General features: G+C 40.7%; 1 protein-coding gene across 1 annotated transcript in view; it reads right to left on the bottom strand.

Moving 5' to 3' along the window:
- LOC102937266 (aspartyl/asparaginyl beta-hydroxylase) overlaps nt 1–22,081 on the bottom strand; it is a 125,827-nt gene that overhangs the window by 27,022 nt on the left and 76,724 nt on the right. The window contains exons 21-24 of the mRNA XM_043539580.1: nt 14,300–14,436; nt 7,594–7,692; nt 5,809–5,898; nt 1,262–1,399 (exon numbers count right to left, since the gene is read on the bottom strand). Coding sequence (XP_043395515.1) covers nt 1,262–1,399; nt 5,809–5,898; nt 7,594–7,692; nt 14,300–14,436 — 464 coding nt within the window. The remainder of the gene's footprint in view (nt 1–1,261; nt 1,400–5,808; nt 5,899–7,593; nt 7,693–14,299; nt 14,437–22,081) is intronic.

Genomic DNA, 22,081 nt, shown 5'->3' with positions numbered 1-22,081 from the left:
ATGGCTGAAGGGCTGGTTAATGAAGACACCCTCAAGTCATTGGTAAGGGAGAAGCAGGCGAGCTGTGGGGAAGTGGCCCAGGGAAAGGTAGCAACTCTGGCAGTGAAAGGTTGGGTGCCAACAGCTGCTACCATTGGGGTCCCTGGGCCAGAACCCAGAGTAGAGGGCGGGCCCGGGTTCCCCCCAATCCACCACTATAGAAACACCTCCTGGGAGGGGAAAACAGGCCCCTGTCAGGACAGGAGGCTAAACTGTTTTGGTATGAGGCCGTAGGAGCAACAGTGACTGTGGGAGTTCTCTCACCAACCTCCTTGCTGGCTTATGATGAAAAGGGCTCAGTAGACTGTATCCCTGGCCCCGGAGAGAGAAGGGCTACGTGGAGGGTTGCAGTGAGCCTCTGAGGCTAGCATAAACCGCCTGGACGCGCGGGACCCACAGGGACAAGATCGGAGCTCTGCCACAGTAGATACACGCAGATTTTATATTCAATCAAAAGTTATTCAGGAAAATGTGTTTTTCTCAGTAACTGGGAAATTACAATGGACAGTCAATTTTTTTGCTTTAGAGCTGCACCAGAACCATAACATATGTTGTTTTATATATAAATATAAAAATGGCTGCCTTGGAGGAATCAGTCTGTTTTTTCATGGAAATGAGTAGTCGTGTTTTTAAAATGCCCGCATAGTAGAATGTTGCTGATTCACACTTTGCAACACACAAGTATGCACAAAAATGTTACTTCTTCCCATTTCTCATCAAGGATTTCACAGCAGTCTGTTGTAGCAAGGTCTCTGTTTAAGGCTGTATTCTTCACAAGATATACTAGAATACATTTTTGCACAAGATGAAGTATTACTATAAATATTAAAACTGAACTACACTGTCAAATTAAATGAGCAAAGAACATTAAAAGAACTAAACAGTATTATCCTGGTATCCTTTATTGTATCTGTCACTTGGGGCCTCGGCTCATATTTCTGATGCAATTAAAACTCTGAATGAAGCCACTGACTTTTGTAGTACAAGGGATGAAGGATTCAGCCCTTACTAATTACAAAAACTCAACAGTTCATAGAGGGTGCCCATCATTGGTGCAAATCACTGAGTTTCTGATGTCATTTTGCACCTGATAAACTTCAATGGCCTATCATGTAAATGTTGTATTTACTAATTAAATCTATTTCAGCCACCCAGTGTAAAGCATCTGGAGTTAACTTTATAGTCTATTAGGTAAAAAGAGAGGGAGAAACTCTTTACTTACCTTCACCAATTCAGTATAACCAGTTTCCTTTGCTGTCCACCAAGGCTGAGCTTTTAGTCCATTAACATTGTAGAGAGAGCGCTGCCAAACTGATGCAAAGTGTCCTCTCTGGTGCCCAAGCTCATACCACCTGTATGCCTAGCAGATTGCAATTGTTAACAAACAATTTACATCAGCCCAACTTCAGCAGAAAAGAATAATCTTAAAAAGGCATTTCAACACCTCTGAATGACACTCCCTCTTGGCAAAGCAACAGGCTTCCTAGAGAAGCACCATTTTGTCCTTTAAGATAGCCTGGTAATAAGCACTTAAGAAAAAAATAGATAGCTCGAGTCAACCACAGTTGTGAGACATTCCAGTCTGTATTCACCAAGACAGGTGAAAATCAACCCATGGTAATTCACTAAGAGGACAGCTGTTCCAATAGTTCAGGGGCTAACCTCGGACATGGGAGACTTGGGGGTTCAATCCCTTGCTCCAGATGAGCAAATCACTCTCCCCCCGCCAATCCCCAGTTCCCCATCCATAGAACAGGGATGACAGCACTTCCCTAGCACACAGGGATGCTGTGCAGAAGAATACCATAAAGACTGTGAGGCACTCAGACACCATGGAACCAGGGGCTTTGTGAGAGAGGAATCCTGATTCCATACTAGCCAACACATCACACTCACCAGACCAGGAGGTGACCCCGAAATTCTCCCTGCTCTCCAGTTCCCTCTCCAAGGCTTCCCTGCTCAAGGCAGTGCTGCCAAGAGCCCCTCTCCCAGACCTCCTGAAACAGAGGACCCACCCTGCTTGCCCACCCCTCTTCTACCATGCCTCAGCCACTCCAAGCCAGCTGGGGAGCAGAGGTTGAGGCAGGGGAGGAAGATCAGCTGGTGCCAGAGAGGAGACCCAGCTCCAGCATCCTGACTGCCCAGCATGGGAACAATAACCCCTAGAGGCAGGGGCTGACTGGCAGCTGCCTTCTCCCCACCCAGCTCCATATGACTGTGCACATTTTGATTTATTGAATCAATTATAAAGACCCATTTGATTGCAGCCAGTGTGCCACAGTTTGCTAACCACTGCTCCACAATAAATCCTGTTTAACTCTTATGCTCTTGCTTTGGTCTGATCCTGCAAGCTTGACCTCAGTGGGACTACTCACATAAGCAAGGAATCGTAGGCTCTCACCCTCTATCAGCAGGCAAGGTTAATTTTGCCTTTTTCTGCCACTAAAGTACAGATCCAAGGAGAAGAAAAGATGATCTACTCCAAAGAGAACTCACCAGAAGGTGGAACACTGCGTGTGTTTATGATGTTGTATTAATTATTATTATTATTTGTATTCCAGTAACACGTAAAGGCCCCGGTTAGGCACTCTGTGCTAGACTGTACAAACATAGAATAGAAAACAGTCCCCTTATCCCTTCTGTTACAGTGAATCCCTGGCTGTACACAGTAACTACAGTCATCTAGTAAACTGCACACATATGGCACAAAGGATGAACACCCAAGATTGTCTGCAGTAGAAATACAGATGTTTAACATTTAAGCGAAAGGACAATCACTTTTGGTTCTCTCTGTAGGTAAGCCTATAGACAAAAATGAATACAATCCAACTAAGCACATTTGACATTCCATCCAGTATAGGACAGTAATGCCAGCATATTAAACTGCCCCAAAAAGCCTAGAGAAGTAGAAACAAAAATAGAAGTGTTTCTTGTATAGGAATCAGATACTACAGTACTGCATGCTTTGACTTAATCTTAGCCGTCACCGATTAAAGAAGCTATTGGATTTCTTCACATAATGGAATTCCTTCCCAAAAAATCTGATGTGTCATTTTAACCAATTACTTAATACACTTTTGTTCAAATAAAAAAAGTACTTTACACTTTAGTGGCTGAGTTGGATTTCAAAGACAAGTTATTAAGCAACCATCAAGGGCTATGAAACCAGAGAGAATTATTTCTTTGGAGGTCTATGTTTAAGTTTTCATCACTCTTAAAACGTTGGATGATACTCTGGTGTATAAAACTCTGATCTATGAAGGAGAGAATTGCTGCAAAATGTGCTCTTACAGTAGATGTATAAAGCACTGAAAAGCCGTGTTGACAAATAGAATAACAGTGGACAGCCTTGGAGCTTTTCCTTTTGACTGCTATAAAATATTACAAGTTTCTGAGAGGACATTTTTAAAATTGTGTCTTCAGGTATGGATCATAAAAATGTTATGTATTACCTTGGGTAATCTCCAGTATATCTTTATAGTTTAAGTTTATCTGGGTTAAGCCTCTGAAATGGAAACAGGATGATTTTTAACATATGTTCCTCAGCCTGTAGTTGTAACAACTATGGCTACTAGTAGACTTTACATGCTCATTTGCAATATACCTAAAGCTAGCCCAGGTGACAAGAGTTTGTATTACCTGTTTGAACTACTGACTGTGGAGAGAGATCACTAGTGCTATTTATGTGTAGGGACGTATTTTATTGTTAGCCCATATTAAAAACATTTTTATTTCAAATACATCTGTTAATGTCAGGAAAGATTAGGCGGAGCCCACTCTATAATTTAAGATAGCTGCAACAATAAACAATGTTTTCCAATTGATTAATAGTCTGATAATTACTTAGTCCATATAATCCCCATGAAAAATCATTTTCTCCACTTATTCTTTACATAGCACTTTCCATTTATTTTATATTTTTTTAATTCAGTGTGCCATCTTATAGGATTATTTGAGTTGGAAAGAGCCTCTTCTACTCTACCCCCTGCAATTTACCAAAGATGAATTGCTAATTTAGCCCTAATAGATGAATGTCTACTTTCTGTGATGACAATTCCATATGTTCCTTATGTACTGATCTCTTTCCTTGATTAAATCTTGAAGTTCAGCAAGTCTAGCAAGGCCAGTGAGAAAAAGTTAGATTAACAGTGGACTTTCCCATTGTGATAAATTTAACAGTCTGCTCTACCCCAAGAAGTTCATTCATCATTGATTAGATCTTTTTCTACAGAACTTTGGCCTTCAGCTCCATGCATATTAGTACAAATCCCTACTTGGGAATTAGGATGGTACAAATTAATTGTGTCTGTGTGGTATCGTTAGCCACACACAATCAATAATTTAGTCCTCTAGTATAGTCCTTACAAGCAGGATTCTTCTTCTTCTCCTTAATCTTCTCCACTTTGAGCATAAAAGCATTTCAATTTTGTTTTATTTATTTATATATATATATTAGTACAAATACAAATTAGTAAATATATATATAAAGGGGAGGCCAACTAATTCTTATTTGCAAATTAATTTTTAAATCCACAAGAATTCAGCAGAGGGATATTTTATTAAACTTCCACAAGAGATAGCCCAACTTTAAAAATTGAGGTGCTAAAATATTGTCACCTGGATCTGGAGATTTAGCTTCAGTCTAATTGTTCCATGAGGAGTTATAATCACAGTTCTATAAGATTTTCATAGAATAATTGAAGGTCAGTCATATTTGGTTATCTGGTTCCAGTTAAGATCACAGCCAAAATCTGATTATAGCCACTGGTTTATGTTGACTACAGAAATGCCATGAGCAGATTCATTTGTTCCAATGATTGGATATAAGATACACAAGAGGACTGCATTTCTAAAATGGCTTGAATGTCAATGCCTCTGAAATATTTTTTGTGTCACTGATAAACAACACACAAATAGAAAACTTCTTGTTTTCAGCTGTCCATATTCCTTATCAAAGAAACTTTTTTATTTTCCTGTCAATATTAGGATTCATAGTTTAAAAAACACCCATGTCTTCTGATTTCCGCTCAAAAGAAGTAGGGCTAATCCACATGTGTAACTTTGAATATACTAAATTCAATAAATCAGAAGCTCTCTTGGTTTCCATCATATTTTGTGCGCATTATGTCCTGAAGAAAAATCCTCAATATTTAAGCAAGGATCCTATTTTTCTGATCTGCCTGCTAATTTAACACATGAATGATTACAGGAAACCAATGCACTGGTTCCAAGTCCTGCACTACTTATATGTCCGTTGCAGTGAGAGTCCTACTCCCATTGTTGAGGTCGAAGGGAGTTTGTTACTTTGAACCTGTGAGCAAACATGCACACATACTGTATTCATCTATTTTTGTCCCTGGGGGAAAAGTTCCTGTAGTCCAGAGTTGGTTCCACCTTCAGTGGTAGCAGCATATCTTTTAGTCAAACACAGACTTTTTAGTCAAAAATTTCACTCATTGAATCTGTGAATTCCTCTGGCTGCCCTGTCTACTCCTTGGTTTGCACTGGTTATCTTTCTGTGCCCTTCCCTCCCGCTCCGGTGGATCAGGATTTAACAATGGGTTGCTGTGCACCCACACTCCAGGCAGACTTTCTGCTGCTGATGTCTTACAGTCTGAGCACCACCACACTCTAGGCTGTTAAACCAATGGGACTACTCACGTTCCCAATGTTACGACCATGCTTAGGTGCTTTTCTGGATTGGAAAGAGAGCGCTCAGCACCTTGCAGGACTGCATTTTTTAGAATAAGGGATATGTAAGACTCGTACCTCTTTGCTTCCAACTCTCTGCAGGGCATCACCTAAATGAAAATAAAAGCGTCCATCATCAGTGCCAGGGTCACCAGACTCTAGGCCTTCCTAGAGAAAGAAATAAAAAGAAACACCAGTAAAACTGAGTTAATTTAGCTGTTACAGCAAGCTGTCCATTCAATCCAAGAAATAGGCATGTAAAATATCACTAAATAAATATATACAAGTAAAATTATTTGTTATCCTGGAATTTAGGTTCATAGAATCATAGAAGAATCATGGAAGATTAGGGTTGGAAGAGACCTCAGGAGGTCATCTAGCCCAATCCCCTGCTCAAAGCAGGACCAACCCCAACTAAAGCATCCCAGCCAGGGCTTTGTCAAGCTGGGCTTTAAAAACCTCTAAGGATGGAGATTCCACCACTCCCCTAGGTAATCCATTCCAGTGCTTCCCCACCTTCCTAGTGAAATAGTTTTTCCTAATATCCAAACTAGACCTCCCCAACTGCAACTTGAGACCACTGCTTCCTCTGTCATCTGCCACTACTGAGAACAGCTTAGCTCCATCCTCTTTGGAAACCCCCTTCAGGTAGTTGAAAGCTGCTATCAAATCCCCCATCACTGTTCTCTTCTGCAAACTAAATAAGCTCAGTTCCCTCAGACTCTTCTCGTAAGCCATGTGCTCCAGCCCCCTGATCATTTTTGTTGCCCTCCGCTGGACTCTCTCCAATTTGTCCACATCTTTTCTGTAATGGGGGGCCCAAAACTGGATGCAATACTCCAGATATGGCCTCACCAGTGCCAAATAGAGGGGAATAATCACTTCCCTCGATCTGCTGGCAATGTTCCTACTAATGCAGTCCAATATGCCGTTAGCCTTCTTGGCAACAAGGGCACACTGTTGACTCATATCCAGCTTCTTGTTCATTGTAATCCCCAGGGTCTTTTCTGCAGAACTGCCACTTAGCCAGTCAGTCCCCAGCCTGTAGCGGTGCATGGGATTCTTCTGTCCTAAGTGCAGGACTCTGCACTTGTCCTGGTTGAACCTCATCAGATTTCTTTTGGCCCAATCCTCCAATTTGTCTAGGTCACTCTGGACCCTATCCCTACCCTCCAGTGTATCTACCTCTCCCCGCAGCTTAGTGTCATCTGTGAACTTGCTGAGGGTGTAATCCATCCCATCATCCAGATCATTAAATGAAGATGTTGAACAAAACCGCTTGATACCGGCTGCCAACTAGACATTGAGCCATTGATCACTACCCATTGAGGTTGAATGAATAACACTTACTTCAGTCAAAAAAATCTTAGAAACACTGTAGTTTTTTCAACTGCATCTTCCTTCACAGCCCTCCCCCACAAAAAGAAGGTTTTTTGTTTTTTTTAGGAAGCCTGGAAATTCCAAGACAGGGTTTCACTTTACAAACTTTCCTCCCAAACATTCAAAAGTATGCAGATGAATAATTTGGATTACTCAAGCACCTTAAGGTTGGCCCCATACTGCCAATCTCAAAACAATCAGAAACTCAAACCTGTCCATCACATAAGATCATTCATTAGTGACCAAGGAAATATTAATACTTTATGCTTGAATCTTGGATATATAAGGGTGTCTCAATTTACAGATCTGTGCAGTTATGAATATATTCTGGGGTAGTATAAATAGTTATTTATAACTATTGTGCTTATAGCTAAACCTGTGTTATCACAATTCCCCCTCCCCCTGTTCTACCAGTAAAATGTATTTTTCATGAAAGAAAGAAAAAGAAAGAAAGAAAGAAAATGACTAATACGGGAATTCCACCTTCAAATATGGAATGCTCTCTACTATCTTGTTTTCTGCCTTGAGGATGAAGCCATAATGTACTTTAGCAAAGCCATCATTTGGAGCCAGTTTCAGGACCTGTTTTAAAGCAAATAAATAATGATTACATATTCATTTATGCATTTCTTTTCAAAATTAATTTAGATTGCTCATTATGTGGCAGACCAACAATCGTGTTAGGATTTTGTGGTTTAAACAAACATTATCATCTGCTAACAACTCTCTAAGAATCACTTGACTTGGTCAGGTTTTTCCAGGCTCCTTCATGACACTTTGGTATCTCGCTACAATAATTTATGTGTACAGTAAAACAATGTCAAGCACATCTTTATAGTTAGAAATCACAAGCTGCACAAATTAACATTATCTGCACCAATCTTAGCAGTTCAGCTACATTTCTTTATTTTCTTTTCCTCCCCCTCATGTCTCAGAGAGCATGTCTTCACTGCAGAATTAACTCAAGTAATCTATACTCAAGTTAATTCTCTTGAGTTAGCCTTGTTCAAGTGCGAGTGGCCACATTGTAAAATAACTTTTCAGCTACTATGACCACACTGCACTCACTCGTGTGTGGTGTGAAGACTTCTAGGGGCATATCCCATGGTTCTCTGCACTGCAGCAAACTGAGCTGCTCTATGAATTTTTTCCCAGTGAGTTGTGGGATAACTTATTTGTCCTTTCCTTGGCACACAGACGGAATTACATTACTCAAGTGGAGCTAGCCTGTGTCCTCACTGCAGCATGGCTGTGTTACCATGTGACTGACAAGCTGTGCAAACTCAAGCTATAGCCTATAACGCGTGACAGGCTAGCCCGCTTGAGTTGAAAGAACCACCACATTCAAGTTAAAGGGTTTTTGTGTGTGGATGAACTTGAGTTGGGGGCAATGCTCAAGTCTGCAGTGAAGACAAGCCCACAGACAATAGAGAAGTGAGATGTTACTTGGGATAGATTGAAGTGGCTTGGAGAACAGGCTTAGAGAGGATATTTGTGACCTAGGGACCCCTTGGTGTCCGCTGACAGAGGGCACTGGGGTGCACAGAGGTTACAGGGATCTTTGGGTCTGGTATCTATATAGTAGTTCATCGAAGCGTGTCACATAAGGTATGTAATAAAAGTCTGTCATACTGGTCCTCAATCATTGTAAAATGTGTGTACAGAGAATATGTAAGGAGTTATGTTTATATACTGAAATTTATGTTCTTCAGGTCTGTGGCTTGGGGCAAAAAAGTTGAGAAACAAGTTTCTTTCAGGCAAGAGACCTTTATCTGTCCGTCTATATGCAAACTGAGTATTGTATGGCTCCCAATGGACACACATTACCGTCTGAGCAAAATGTTAATCAAGTGATCGTAAAGTCTCCAGGGGAGGCCCTAGACAGGAAAACACAAGCGGTAGGGATTATCCTGTCACAAGTGCGGACAATGGATTTTTGAACTATAACTGTAGAGACAAAGAAAGTATAAATCTTTCCACTGAGGAGGCAAGAGTACAGCGTGGTTGTTTCATGAACGGAGGATCACAGCCAAGCCTTACTGCAGTATGCTGGAAGAGCTTTTGCTCTTGACATGGCAATATTTTATTAGTTAAGTGTAGGCTCTAGTATGCATGTTATGATTTGATTTCAAATGTAGCCCTTTGTTTCCAGTACTTCTGCTTGCTATCATTTGACTCTATGGTCTTTGTTCAATAAACTTATACTTGCTTTCTCTATAAACAAATTTAAGTGCTATATGTTAGGCAGAGCTGAGTTCTATGGTGTAACTGGCAAACCGTGGGTACTGTTCCTTTGAGAACAGGCCCTCTGGGAATTCTGTGAGTGCCCAGTGGATCAGGGCTGGACACTCCAGGGAGATGCTGGAGACTGCTTGGAAGACTCAGGAGTTGGAAAGTGCCTATCATTAACCTGTAACGAGAGAGCAGGGCCTGTGGAAGTCTGGAGAGTACTGTAAATGTTGCCAGAGGCTGGTGGTGTTTGGGAGCTGACCCACAGACAAGGCTTCCTCTGGCTAAGGGCAGGTGGTAGCGAAGTGCCCCTGGGGAGCATCACAGTATTGTATGCATCTTCTCATCCCTGTAGAATGGGAGTGTTTTAAGCAAAGGGTGAAGTATGAAGAAGGTGGGTCTAAGCTCCAATACCCTCAAACTACACTCACCACTTTCACCCTTCTCTATTTTTTTGAGACTAATTATGTGTTTACTTTAGTGTCATGTGTGGTAATATATGATATCAATTACGTTCTTAAGTCTGTCTTTTGTTACAACTTCTACAACTTCCATTATTTTAAAGAGTGAGAGGAATGGGCATGGACACCAGGACAGATCCTCAGCTTAATCAGCAGAGCTCCGTGGATATCAATGGAGCTATGCCAATTTACACCAGCTGAGGATCTAGCAGAGTGACCAAATCTGGGGGCCTGTATACACACCGGGGGCTACAGAAGCACAGTTGCTGCTCTAGCACCGTAGCCTAGGCGTTCCCTGCATCGAGGGAAGGGGGTTTTCCACTGATGTAGGTAATCCACCTTCTCACGTGGCAGTAGCTATGTGGATGGAAGAATTCTTCAATCAACCTAGCCATGTCAACACTGGGAGTTGGGCTGGCTTAACTATGGCACTCAGGGACATAGGCGATGACTTCGTGGGAGCTCTGGGGCTGGAGCACCCACAGAAAAAAAAATAGTGGGTACTTAGCACCCACCTGCCAGTCAGCTGTTCTGCAGTGGGCAGGGTGTGCTCAGGGGAGGGGGCGGAGTGGGGGCAGGGCCTCGGGGTGGAGCACCCACCCGGAAAAATGAAAGTCAGTGCCTGTGCTCAGGGAAGTAAATTTTTCATACCCTGAGCAATGTGGCTAGGTTGATCTAAATTTTAAGTGTAGACCAGGGCTAAGGCAATAGCGAAGCCTTCCATATTTTAAAAATGCAGTTAAAGAACTACAGTACAAAAACATTCCTGAAACTACTAGTTATGTCAGTCCTTAGCAATGCACATACATGTTTCACCCATATATTCCTGTGTCTTTTCCAGTAATTGTCTCACAACACACAATCCTGCCTCTTAAAAAGATCTTTGGGCAAGTACCTTCTCTTCTTTCCTTTGGACTAGATTCTGTGCTGTTTTACACCTCATATAATTATTTGTTATCTGTGCAAACTGAGTACAAAGTGTGTAAAATGCTGCTACCTAAAAATGGTAGCATTTTACATCCACTTTTCTCAGGAATAAATTACTACAAAGGTTCAACCCAATAGATAATCTGTTGGGGAGTCTAGAAAAGAAAAGAAAAGAAAAGAAAAGAAAAGAAAAGAAAAGAAACTAGTAAAAATATGGAGTTGGCAATCCACAGTTAAAATCTGTTTGATCATCCATTCAGAAAAACATGGTATTGCCACTGATTTTACATCTTTTGGCTACAAGGTTCTATAGATAATAATTCTGTTTTAAGAAGCTGCACCTAGAGGACCAAACAAATTGAGTTTCAATAGTATTTATGTGCCATATAATTTTGTTACATCTGATTAACTAAGATAGAAATTCCAAACATACAACATCTGACTTAGTTTTACAAGCCACTTGGAATGATAGTTAATTTTAAACAATATCTATCTGCATTAAGACAAAAATCTACATTCACGACCACTCCAGGAGAGTGATTCAATAAAAATCAGCAGAAAGTACACTTGAAGTATTTATTGTAAATTATATTAACCTGTTGCTATTGTTGCATACAATATTAATTATGCTTAGAAAGAAGTTATGCTAAATTGCTCCTCAGGGGCTATTCAGAATAATAACCAATCAGTGGCACAAAGGGGCAGACAGAATTTGCCTTCAGATCACTTGCTCTGTAAGTGAGGAATTCCTTGAAGAGCATTAAATCATGATCTGTAGACCTTTGAAAACAAACAAATCTGTGACTCCTCCAAAGATTGCTTTTAATGCACTCTTCCTGAATTCCTAAATATAACATTCAAAGGAAGGGGGGAAAAACTGAAATCCTATTTCTTAACATTCCCTTCCAGCAGTGGTACGGGGACAGCCTGATAAAATAGGGCATATTTCCCATCAGGTTAAACTCTAGTTATAGACATAAAAGTCTTTTAATTCAAGGTATGATGTTTAGGTTCATCATCTTTGAAGTGAAAAGAAAGGACATGTTGCACATAAGCCGATCACCTCTGAAATCAAAACCTGACCGTACATGCCATTTCTTATGGAAAACTTTGAAAAACTGATTTTAAAACAGTTCTGCTTATATCTCATTTTCTGAATCCAACTCCGCTGTTACAAAGATGATTCAACTTCAATGGCAAATAAGCAGAGAAGAGGAAAATGGAAATCTGCCAAGACTCAAATTCAGATTACTTTATTTTCTTTGCAACAGCTAATGACATGACTACCACCTAATATTTGCAAAGAGCAGCATTCATTTTCTTAGGGGATGTCATTCATTGTTGCAAGAAAACACCTACAGCCCTAAAATGAGGTCACTGCTTGAAGTAAGAAATGATTTTCAGCAATATTCTTTTAAAATGTAGCTATTTAGAATTACACCAGTATATTCCATTACTGATTTAGGATTTTAGGACTTGATCCTCTGTAGTGATGAGTGCCTCTTTGTGACTCCAAGTGAAATCTTGTGACCTTTTTTAACAAGCTCTAACACCTACACTGTTTGCAACATGCCATTGAAATTCAGAAGGAAGTCTCTAGTCCAAGGTCCGTCATGTCTTTTCATTGTTCCATGACATTCTGTGCAGATTTGGCTGAGATACCAACTATTAAAAATTGCCATTTTTTTCATCTCACTTACGTTCTGTAGGAAAACGTTGGCAGCATGCCAAAATAATAACGGAACATTAACCTTCTAAGGCAGGGTTTATATAAGATGCCAAAGCAGCAGCCACAGCAAACACTGTGCTGAGAACACCTGGAAGGTGGGGACTGGAACTGGTCTCCTTGCTCCGACCACACCCTTCCCTAAACATGACATCCAGCTCCAGCAGCTCATCGATCCTCTGGGGGCACCACATGGGGAAGGAGCTCCCTCTACCTCCCAGGAGAGTGGGGGAGACAGAGCTGTGCAAGGTAGAGCAACAATTTTATTTGCTACAGTAGCAACTGACTACCCTGGGGACCCAGCACAATGCACCAACAGCTTAGCCTATTCCTCACTTTGGATAACAGCCTTCTCCTGCACTGGCCAATCTAGTTAATCCTGTAGCTCGAGTGGTCCAACAAGAGCACCAGCATCTTCAGGGGAAGGACAGGGCCTCCCCTCACTCAGCAGGGAACAGCCCCTCACGCAGCCTGAGCTCTGGAAGCTTCTGACCTGCCAGACCAGATGAAACTCCACACATGGTGGGAGGGGTTTCCTGCTTTCTCTGCCATGTGGCTAGGGAAACCCTCCCAGATGGGTGGAGCTTCCACCAGGATATTCAACTAAAGTGTGAAACAGGTAAGCAGCATCAATCCTAGTGAACAAGACACCACATAAAATACATGATTAAATCCGCACTTGTGTTGGCAGTCTGAGCAAAGACGACAAGGTTTGAAAGGTCAGAGATTGAACCATCCTATCACATCCCTAATGCCCTACCAAATTCATGGTCCATTTTGATCGATTTCATGGCCAAATGTGGTCAATTTCACATTTTCAGCTGTTAACATTTGAAATTTCATGATGTTGTAACTGCAGGGGTCCCAACCCAAAAGGAGGTGGGGCGGGGGGGGGGCAAAGCTGTTGTAGGGGCGTTGCAGGATTGCCACCCTCACTTCTGCACTGCCTTCATAGCTGGGCTCTGAAGACAATACCTGCGGAGCTTCCTGCAGCCGGGGGAGGTTCCCAGAGGTCGGTCTAATCTCCCCCGTGCTACTGGGAGTGCCTCAGCCGGGGGTTCCTAGACGCAGCCAGGCTGAGGAGAGACAGGACTTCCTTTTCCCCTACACGGCCCGGGGAGGGATCAGACCCACCTCTAGGGGCTTCCTGCAGCCGGAGGAGGTACCCAGAGATAAAGGTGGGTCTGACTTCCTCCCGAGAGTAGCTGTGCAAGAAAAGAGGAAGTCTCATCCCTCCAGAACCCAGCTGATTAGCAGCTGGAGCCCGATGAACAGTAGATGCCCCAACTGCAGCACCCCCAGCCGTGCCCATCCTCCTTCCCTCCAATAGCTAGATTTCACGGGGGAAGTCTGATTTCACTGTCTGTGAAGTGTTTTTCACGCTCGTGAATTTGGTAGGGCCTACACATCCATCTCTCCAGAACAGGGCTGAGGCACATTGGCAGAGCAAAGTAAGGGGTCTGTGCTATGTTCTGTCCTATAGATAATTAAAAGTCTTCACCTCTCATCATGAGTGTTAGATTCCTATGTACATTAGTATATAAATACACACACAGCTGGTTACCCTAAGATATAAGCAGCCAATTTATGTTAATCATGTGAAAAAGTTTCACCTGAACTTTACTAGTCTATAAAGAAGAGTGTTTAATATCTTGATAACAGGAATATTTGATTAACCAATTTAAAATAAACTATTCATGAGAATAGTGTTATTTATGTTAACCCGTAAGAGCCATACATATACATGATTTGCTTTACAAAGCATTAAGGGAGTTAGTAAGCAAACTTTTGAATAAATATATTAACAATGTATTTTTTTCTCAATTGATATGAAATGGAAGCTCACCTCCTCATAAACTTTCTTGGCATTACTGTTATCTCCTATTAAGAGGTAACCCACTCCAAGATCATTCTTCAATGAGATATCATTGGGAAACAGATGAACTAGTTTCTGAAGAGTAACCAGAGAACCTCTCATGTGACCTAATTTGATTGAACAAAAGTGAATTATAACAATTATAACAAGAAATAAATGCTTATCAAAGAATTGTGTCCCCACCTTTCATTAATGATCACAGATGATGCAGAACATAAAAGTGGACTTTATTACATATGAATACATTTAATTAGCCCATTCTCACCTTACAAGCAATACCTAAGAAATCTCAGATGGTACTGTACGTATCTTCCAGGGTTATGGGAACCTCTAGTGGACAATTCTATGTATGGCAGTAATAGTAAAAATACTTTACACTTTTGTAGCTATTATTCTTCTGCAGATCTCAAAGTGCTCCACGAAGTCAGGAAAGCACTTTAACTCAAATTTTGGCCCTGATCATTCAAATCATTTAAGCATGTTCTTAACTAAGCATGTGACTAGTTCCATTGAAATTAATTGTTTCACATGCTTAAAATTAAGTATGTGCTTCACTATTTTCCTGCACTGGGATATTCCTGAAGAACAGAAAAGTTAAGAGCAAGTCAATCCTGAAAACTGATCCATCTGGATGGACTCTTATGCCTATTAAGTCAGTCTGGCTTTGTATACGTTTAGGGGTCAGTTTGGATCATCACAGGACTGGGACCTAAATTTTCAAAAGTGCTCTCTAGTTTGGCAGCTTCAGTTTTTCGTTTCCTACAGTGTGATTATCAGAACCCACAAGTCCAGCTTGAAATCAGTGGGAGATACTGGTGCTGCCATCTCTGAATGTCAGGCCATTTTCAGTCTAAAGTTAAGCAACTTAAAAACTGAGGCACTCAACATTTATTTTCAAAATGTGTGCATAAGGGATTCCTTTCAAATCATGTTGTGTCAGTGCCAGTGTGACTAAGCCTCGGTCTCCTGACTCCCAGATCTTCACTCATTCCACTAGACCACATCTTCTCTCCAGTATAATACTTGTGGGGCGAGGGGGCATAAATAGGTTGAATCCCACAATCCTATGGGAGCCTGAGCTCAGAATTTCTCTTTTTTTTTTTTAAAGACAAAATTCCAAAACTCCCCCAGATTTTTTTTAGGGAAGGGATTTTAAATAGGGCTGTCAAATGGTTAAAAATATTTATTGCGCTGTTAACTAATAATAGAATACCATTTATTTAAATATTTTTGGATCTTTTGCACATTTTCAAATATATTGATTTCAAATTCAACACAGAATACAAAGTGTACAGTGCTCACTTTATATTTATTTTTAGAATAAATATTTGCACTGTAAAAATAAAATAGTATTTTTCAATTCACCTAATACAAGGACTGCAGTGCAATCTCTTTATCATAAAAGTTGAACTTAAAAGTGTAGAATTATGCACAAAAGAACCTGCATTCAAAAATAAAACAACGTCAAACTTTAGCGCCTACAAGTCCCCTCAGTCCTATTTCTTGTTCAGCCAATTGCTCAGACAAACAAGTTTGGTTACATGTGCAGGAGATAATGCTGACTGTTTCTTGTTTACAATGTCACCTGAAAGTGAGAACAGGCGTTCACAAGGCACTGTTGTAGCTGGTGTTGCAAGATATTTACAGGCCAGATGCGCTAAAGATTCATACGTCCCTTCACAGGGCCATCCTTAGGATTTATGGAGTCCTACACAGTATTCTTAAACCGGTGCCTCTCGATGGCAGCCCGAGCTCGCAACCTGGTGGGGGAGGGACGACGCAGCAAAGGATACTGAGATGCCCGGCCTGCCTCACAGCAGTGGAGAGTCACAGTTCCCCACAGAGACCCCCGTACCCTCTCCCTCACGCAGAATGCATGGCGCCGACGCATTCAGCTCTGTGAATATGGCCCCTGCCTAAGGAGACTGCAGTGCGCATTGGGTGTGCGGGAGCTGACCTGCTCTTACCTGCTGTCATGGGCAGTGGGTGAAGCTGTCGCCTGGGGAGGCTAGCTCCCCAGCCCACCTCTTCTGCCTGTGGCCCCTGTCCATACTCCACCCCTGCTCTGCCTTAGGCCCTGCCCCTACTTTGCCCAGGCCCCGCCATCTCCCCACTGTCTCCCTCCTCCTTCCCTCCCCCACCCTGCTCAACCCCTTCCAGCCAAATCCCTGAACCCAAAAGAAGCAAATGACATTTGAAAAAAAACACTCTTCTGCAATTTCTTTCTAAAGAAAATGGAGCATGTTTTCCACTGCATGCCAGAAGGTGAAGACTGGACACGCAGAAGGGACCTAATTAAAAACACTAAACCTGGAAATAAAAAATGTCAGTCACAGGTTTTTTGATATACACTGAAGTTTGTCAGAGATTTATTTGCAAAAACTGTGTAGTAAGGGCAAGTCAGCTGTCCTGCTGAATACAACATTAAATATTAGGGAATACATGATACAGCTCTTCTCTGCTTTACATTTGTCTTAATCAGTATTTCTAAGCTGATTTTATATTTTTAATGTACTCTTAAGCCTTCATAAAGTAATCATTCCAGATTATTACATATTTAACTCACTGAAACAAAGACATTATTTTAAATTAATCAGTCACAGAGGTTTAGTGTGTTCGTAACACTGTTCATTGCTTTTAGAAAAAGGGAACACTAATTTACTTTGTGTGATCTCCATAACAATAGACATGTTTATGAAATTTCACCAACTTTAAAAAATATGTTTCCAAAGATTTTAGGCATAACAAACGATTTTATATCTTACTAAGATACTGATTTTGCTAGAAGGCTCTCTTAAAACTAGTTCATCAAATAGTCAGAAGTAAAGCAAGGGAAACTCGTTTGTCCAGTGAAAGGGATGGACAGAAAGGTCAGGAAGACTTTGGAAGCAAGTTTTTTGTACTTTCGTAATTCAAATTAAAATGTGTATTTTGAAGGATTTATTTTAAAAAACTATATGTCTGAAGATCTAAGCATTTAAGGCTACGATGAATACTCAGATTGTGCATCTAAAAGTCTATGCAAGGATTTTTTAGAGATGTGATTTTATCATCTTCAGCAACACACTAATGAAATATTTTTAAAGCAAATTTTAAACTAAGGTCCTGTAGACTAACATGTTCTGATTAAATATTACAGTAGTATTTTTTTTGTTTTTTGCCAACTGTTTTTTGTCAAAAAGAAAAGGAGTACTTGTGGCACCTTAGAGACTAACCAATTTATTTGAGCATAAGCTTTCGTGAGCTACATCATCCGATGAAGTGAGCTGTAGCTCACGAAAGCTTATGCTCAAATAAATTGGTTAGTCTCTAAGGTGCCACAAGTCCTCCTTTTCTTTTTGCGAATACAGACTAACACGGCTGTTACTCTGAAACCTGGTTTTTGTCAGTCAATTCAGAAACTGGCAGTATATACCTGAGGGTTGGCAAATGCCTGTTAAATGGCTTCATTACCACTTGAATGGCTCTTTAACAGTTTCAATGTTGTGCTAATAGGTCTGGCAGGCTGGAAGGCTTTTCCACTTTTAAGTTACTAGATCCCTTCTGGAGCAAGACTCACCAGGCTGCAGCAGCAAACTGTGGGAGCCTGCAGGAAGGGTCAGAACAGGGATAGGAAGAGGTGGGAGGGTGGACACTAATATCTAGGTGTGCCCCAAATTTTACGGTGCCCTATGCAGCTGAGTATGCCTAAGGATGGCCCTGTCCCTTTGTGCTTCAACCACCATTCCAGAAGACATGTGTCCATGCTGATGACAGGTTCTGCTCAATAACGATCCAAAGCAGTGCAGACCAATGCATGTTCATTTTCATCATCTGAGTCAGATGCCACCAGGAGAAGGTTGATTTTCCTTTTTGGTGGTTCAGGTTCTGTAGTTTCTGCATTGGAGTGTTGCTCTTTTAAGACTTCTGAAAACATGCTCCACACCTCGTCCTTCTCAGATTTTGGAAGGCACTTCAGATTCTTAAACCTTGGGTCGAGTGCCGTCCCTATCTTTAGAAATCTCACATTGGTAACTTCTTTGCGTTTTGTCAAATCTCCCCAAGGAATTCAGTCACAAATTTAATTAACACATTATTTTTTAATGAGTGTCATCAGCATGGAAGGTTTCAGAGTAGCATCCGTGTTAGTCTGTACCTGCAAAAAGAAAAGGAGTACTTGTGGCACCTTAGAGACTAACAAATTAATTTGAGCATAAGCTTTCGTGAGCTACAGCTCACTTCATCGGATGCATTCAGTGGAAAATACAGTGGGCAGATTTTATATACACAGAAAACATGAAACAATGGGGGTTACCATACACATTGTAAGGAGAGTGATCAGGTAAGGTGAGCTATTACCAGCAGGAGAGAAAAAAAATCTTTTCTAGTGATAATCAAGGTGGGCCATTTCCAGCTGTAGACAAGAACGTGTGAGGAACAGTGTGTGTGTGTGTGTGGGGGGGGGGAAATAAACATGGGGAAATAGTTTTACTTTGTGTAATGACACAAACTCCCAGTCTTTATTCTAGGGGTGTGTCTGTGCCGATTTGTTCTTGTGCTTTTTCAGGGAGTTTCTTGAGCAGATGGTGTTGTTTCTTTTGGTAACCCTCAGTGGGATCAGAGGGTAATGTAGAATTGTAGAATGTGGTGTTAGAGAGCTGCCTAGCAGCCTCTTGTTCATATTCTGACCTATTCATGACGACAACAGCACCTCCTTTGTCAGCCTTTTTGATTATGATGTCCTAGTTGTTTCTGAAGCTATGGATGGCCTGAAGGACGACCCATCACTCTCACAGATCTTGGGAGACAGGCCAGTCCTTGCTTACAGACAGCCCCTCAACATGAAGCAAATACTCACCAGCAACCACACACCAAAAACACTAACCCAGGAACCTATCCTTGCAACAAAGCCTGTTGCCAACTGTGTCTACATATCTATTCGGGGACACCATCATAGGGCCTAATCACATCAGCCACACTATCAGATGCTTGTTCACCTGCGCATCTACCAATGTGATATATGCCATCATGTGCCAGCAATGCCCCTCTGCCATGTACATTGGCCAAAGCAGACAGTCTTTACATAAAAAAAATAAATGGACAAAAATCAGATGTCAAGAATTATAACATTCAAAAACCAGTCAGAGAATACTTCAATCTCTCTGGTCACTCGATTACAGACCTAAAAGTGGGAATTCTTCAACAAAAAAAAACTTCAAAAACAGACTCCAACGAGAGACTGCTGAATTGGAATTAATTTGCAAACTGGACAGCATTAAATTAGGCTTGAATAAAGAAGGAAGTGGATGTGACATTACACAAAGTAAAACTATTTCCCCATGTTTATTTCCCCCCCTCCCCCACTGTTCCTTGGCCCACCTTGATTATCATTACAAAAGGTTTTTTTTCTCTCCTGCTGGTAATAGCTCACCTTACCTGATCACTCTCCTTACAGTGTGTATGGTAACACCCATTGTTTCATTTTCTCTGTGTATATAAATCTCACCACTGTATCTTCCACTGAATGCATCCGATGAAGTGAGCTGTAGCTCACGAAAGCTTATGCTCAAACTAATTTGTTAGTCTCTAAGGTGCCACAAGTACTCCTTTTCTATCAGCATGGAAGTATGTCCTCTGGAATGGTGACTGAAGCATGAAGGGGCATATGAATGTTCAGCATATTTGGAACATAAATGTCTTGCAATGCCGGCTACAAAAGTGCCAAGGGAATGCCTTTCTCACTTTCAGGTGACACTGTAAATAAGAAGAGGGCAGCATTATCTCCCATAAATGTAAACAAACTTGTTTGTCTGAGCGATTGGCTGAACAAGAAATAGGACTGAACGGACTTGTAAGCTCTAAAGTTTTACATTATTTTGTATTTGAGTGCAGTTATTTTTTGTCCATAATTATATATTTTAAGTTCAGCTTTCACAATAAAGAGATTGCACCACAGTACTTCTATGAGGTGACTTGCAAAATACTATTTCTTTCACCATTTTTACAGTTCAAATATTTGTAATAAAAAATCATAATATAAAGTGAGCACTGTATACTTTGAATTCTGTGTTGCAATTGAAATCAATATATTTGAAAATGTAGAAAAACATCCAAAATATTTAGTAAATTTCAATTCGTAGTCTATCGTTTAACAGTGCAATTAAAACTGCAATTAATCTCAATTAATTTTTTTTAGTTAATCACATGAGTTAACTATGATTAATCGACAGCCCTAATTTTAAAGTTTATTTTATGCAGTTCAGAGTTTGGGGCAGATGCTTTTCATGACTGTAATGATTAAGTTTCCATTGTTCTGCAATGAAGATAGAATTCTAAGTTAAAGTTATTAGCTGAAAAGTATGACCAACTTACAAAAAAGCATGTAAGAATTCAGATACCACGGTGATGGGCTACTTCATAAAAACCTAGACACACAAATATACAAGGAAAACTGTACAAGATACCATCTGTATTAGACAATCTAGAGGTAGCCCTAAATTATCCATGAATGTACTGAATACAGTTGTACTCCACCCCAGTGCAAGACCCTATCCATTAAATAAACAAGTGATTTTTGAGTGACAAGGTAGGTGAGGTACTATCTTTTATTGTATCAACTTCTGTTGGTGAAAGACAGCTTTGGTGCTTACACAGCGTTCTTCTTCAGGTATAAGAGTCCCAAAGCTGGCCTCTTTGACCAACAGAAGTTGGTCCAATAAAATATATTAACTTACCCACCTTGTCTCTCTAAAATCCTGGGGCCAACATGGCTGCAACACCACTAAAGACAAGTGATTTTTTGTCAGCCAACTGATTGGTTGTTTAAGACCGTTTTCATGTCGTGCTTTAACCCATGAGATCTAGCAAACCACACAGCTGAGATACAGAATACCTCACTGGTGGCATAATACTTTACTTAACTTTCTGCTTCTTAGAAAGAGTTTCAATAGCAACAAGTGTAAATTATGTTAATAGAACAGTTTAAATAAATAAAACTAAACAAACAAAACTGACAGAAAGCTTGTGAGCAATAATAAATATGAGATTTCTTGTCTACAGAATTATACTCACTAATTACAGTTCCTTAACAGTACATTAAAAGCTTCAAAATAGGTTTTTAAAACCTCAAAATATGCATTAAAAATGACGGTCTGATTTTGAGAAACAGCACTTTCCCAAACATCCAGGGAGGAAGGACAGTCGCTAAAGGCACCAGACTGGGACTCCGGAGAACAACAATAGCAACAACACCTAACTATTGTATAGTGCTTTTCATCAGTAGATCTCAAAGCACTTTACGAAGTGAAGATAAGCATCATTATTCCAATTTTACAGATAGTAAAACTGAGACAAAGAGGTGAAGTGACATACCCAAGGTTGTTCTGTTGCAGGTCCCCTGAATGATCATGTGTAAGCACTTAATCTCTCCTTGCCTCAGTTACACCCTCTGAAAATAAGCCTAGCAAAACTTCCTTCTCCTACCTCTGTCTGTATAGATTGTAAACTTTATGAGTCAAGGACTGTCATTCACTATAGGCACATCACCTAGCACAATGTGGCCCAATTCTTGGCACTCTAGGCATTACTGTAATCCAAATAACTGATAACTAACAGCATTTTAGGGGGAGATTTTTCAAAAGTATGTAAGGGACTTGGGTATACAAATCCCATTGAAAATCAATGGAACTGGTCGGTGTTCCTCCTTCTCTTAAGCACATTTGAAAATCTTCCCCATAAATTCTGCACATTTAAGTCATACACATAAGCCATATT

This window comes from Chelonia mydas, chromosome 2 (genome assembly GCF_015237465.2).
Source record: "Chelonia mydas isolate rCheMyd1 chromosome 2, rCheMyd1.pri.v2, whole genome shotgun sequence".
NCBI classification, from domain to species: Eukaryota; Metazoa; Chordata; order Testudines; family Cheloniidae; genus Chelonia; species Chelonia mydas.
Note: the sequence above shows the minus strand (reverse complement) of the source record. Positions and strands in the feature narration are given on the sequence as shown.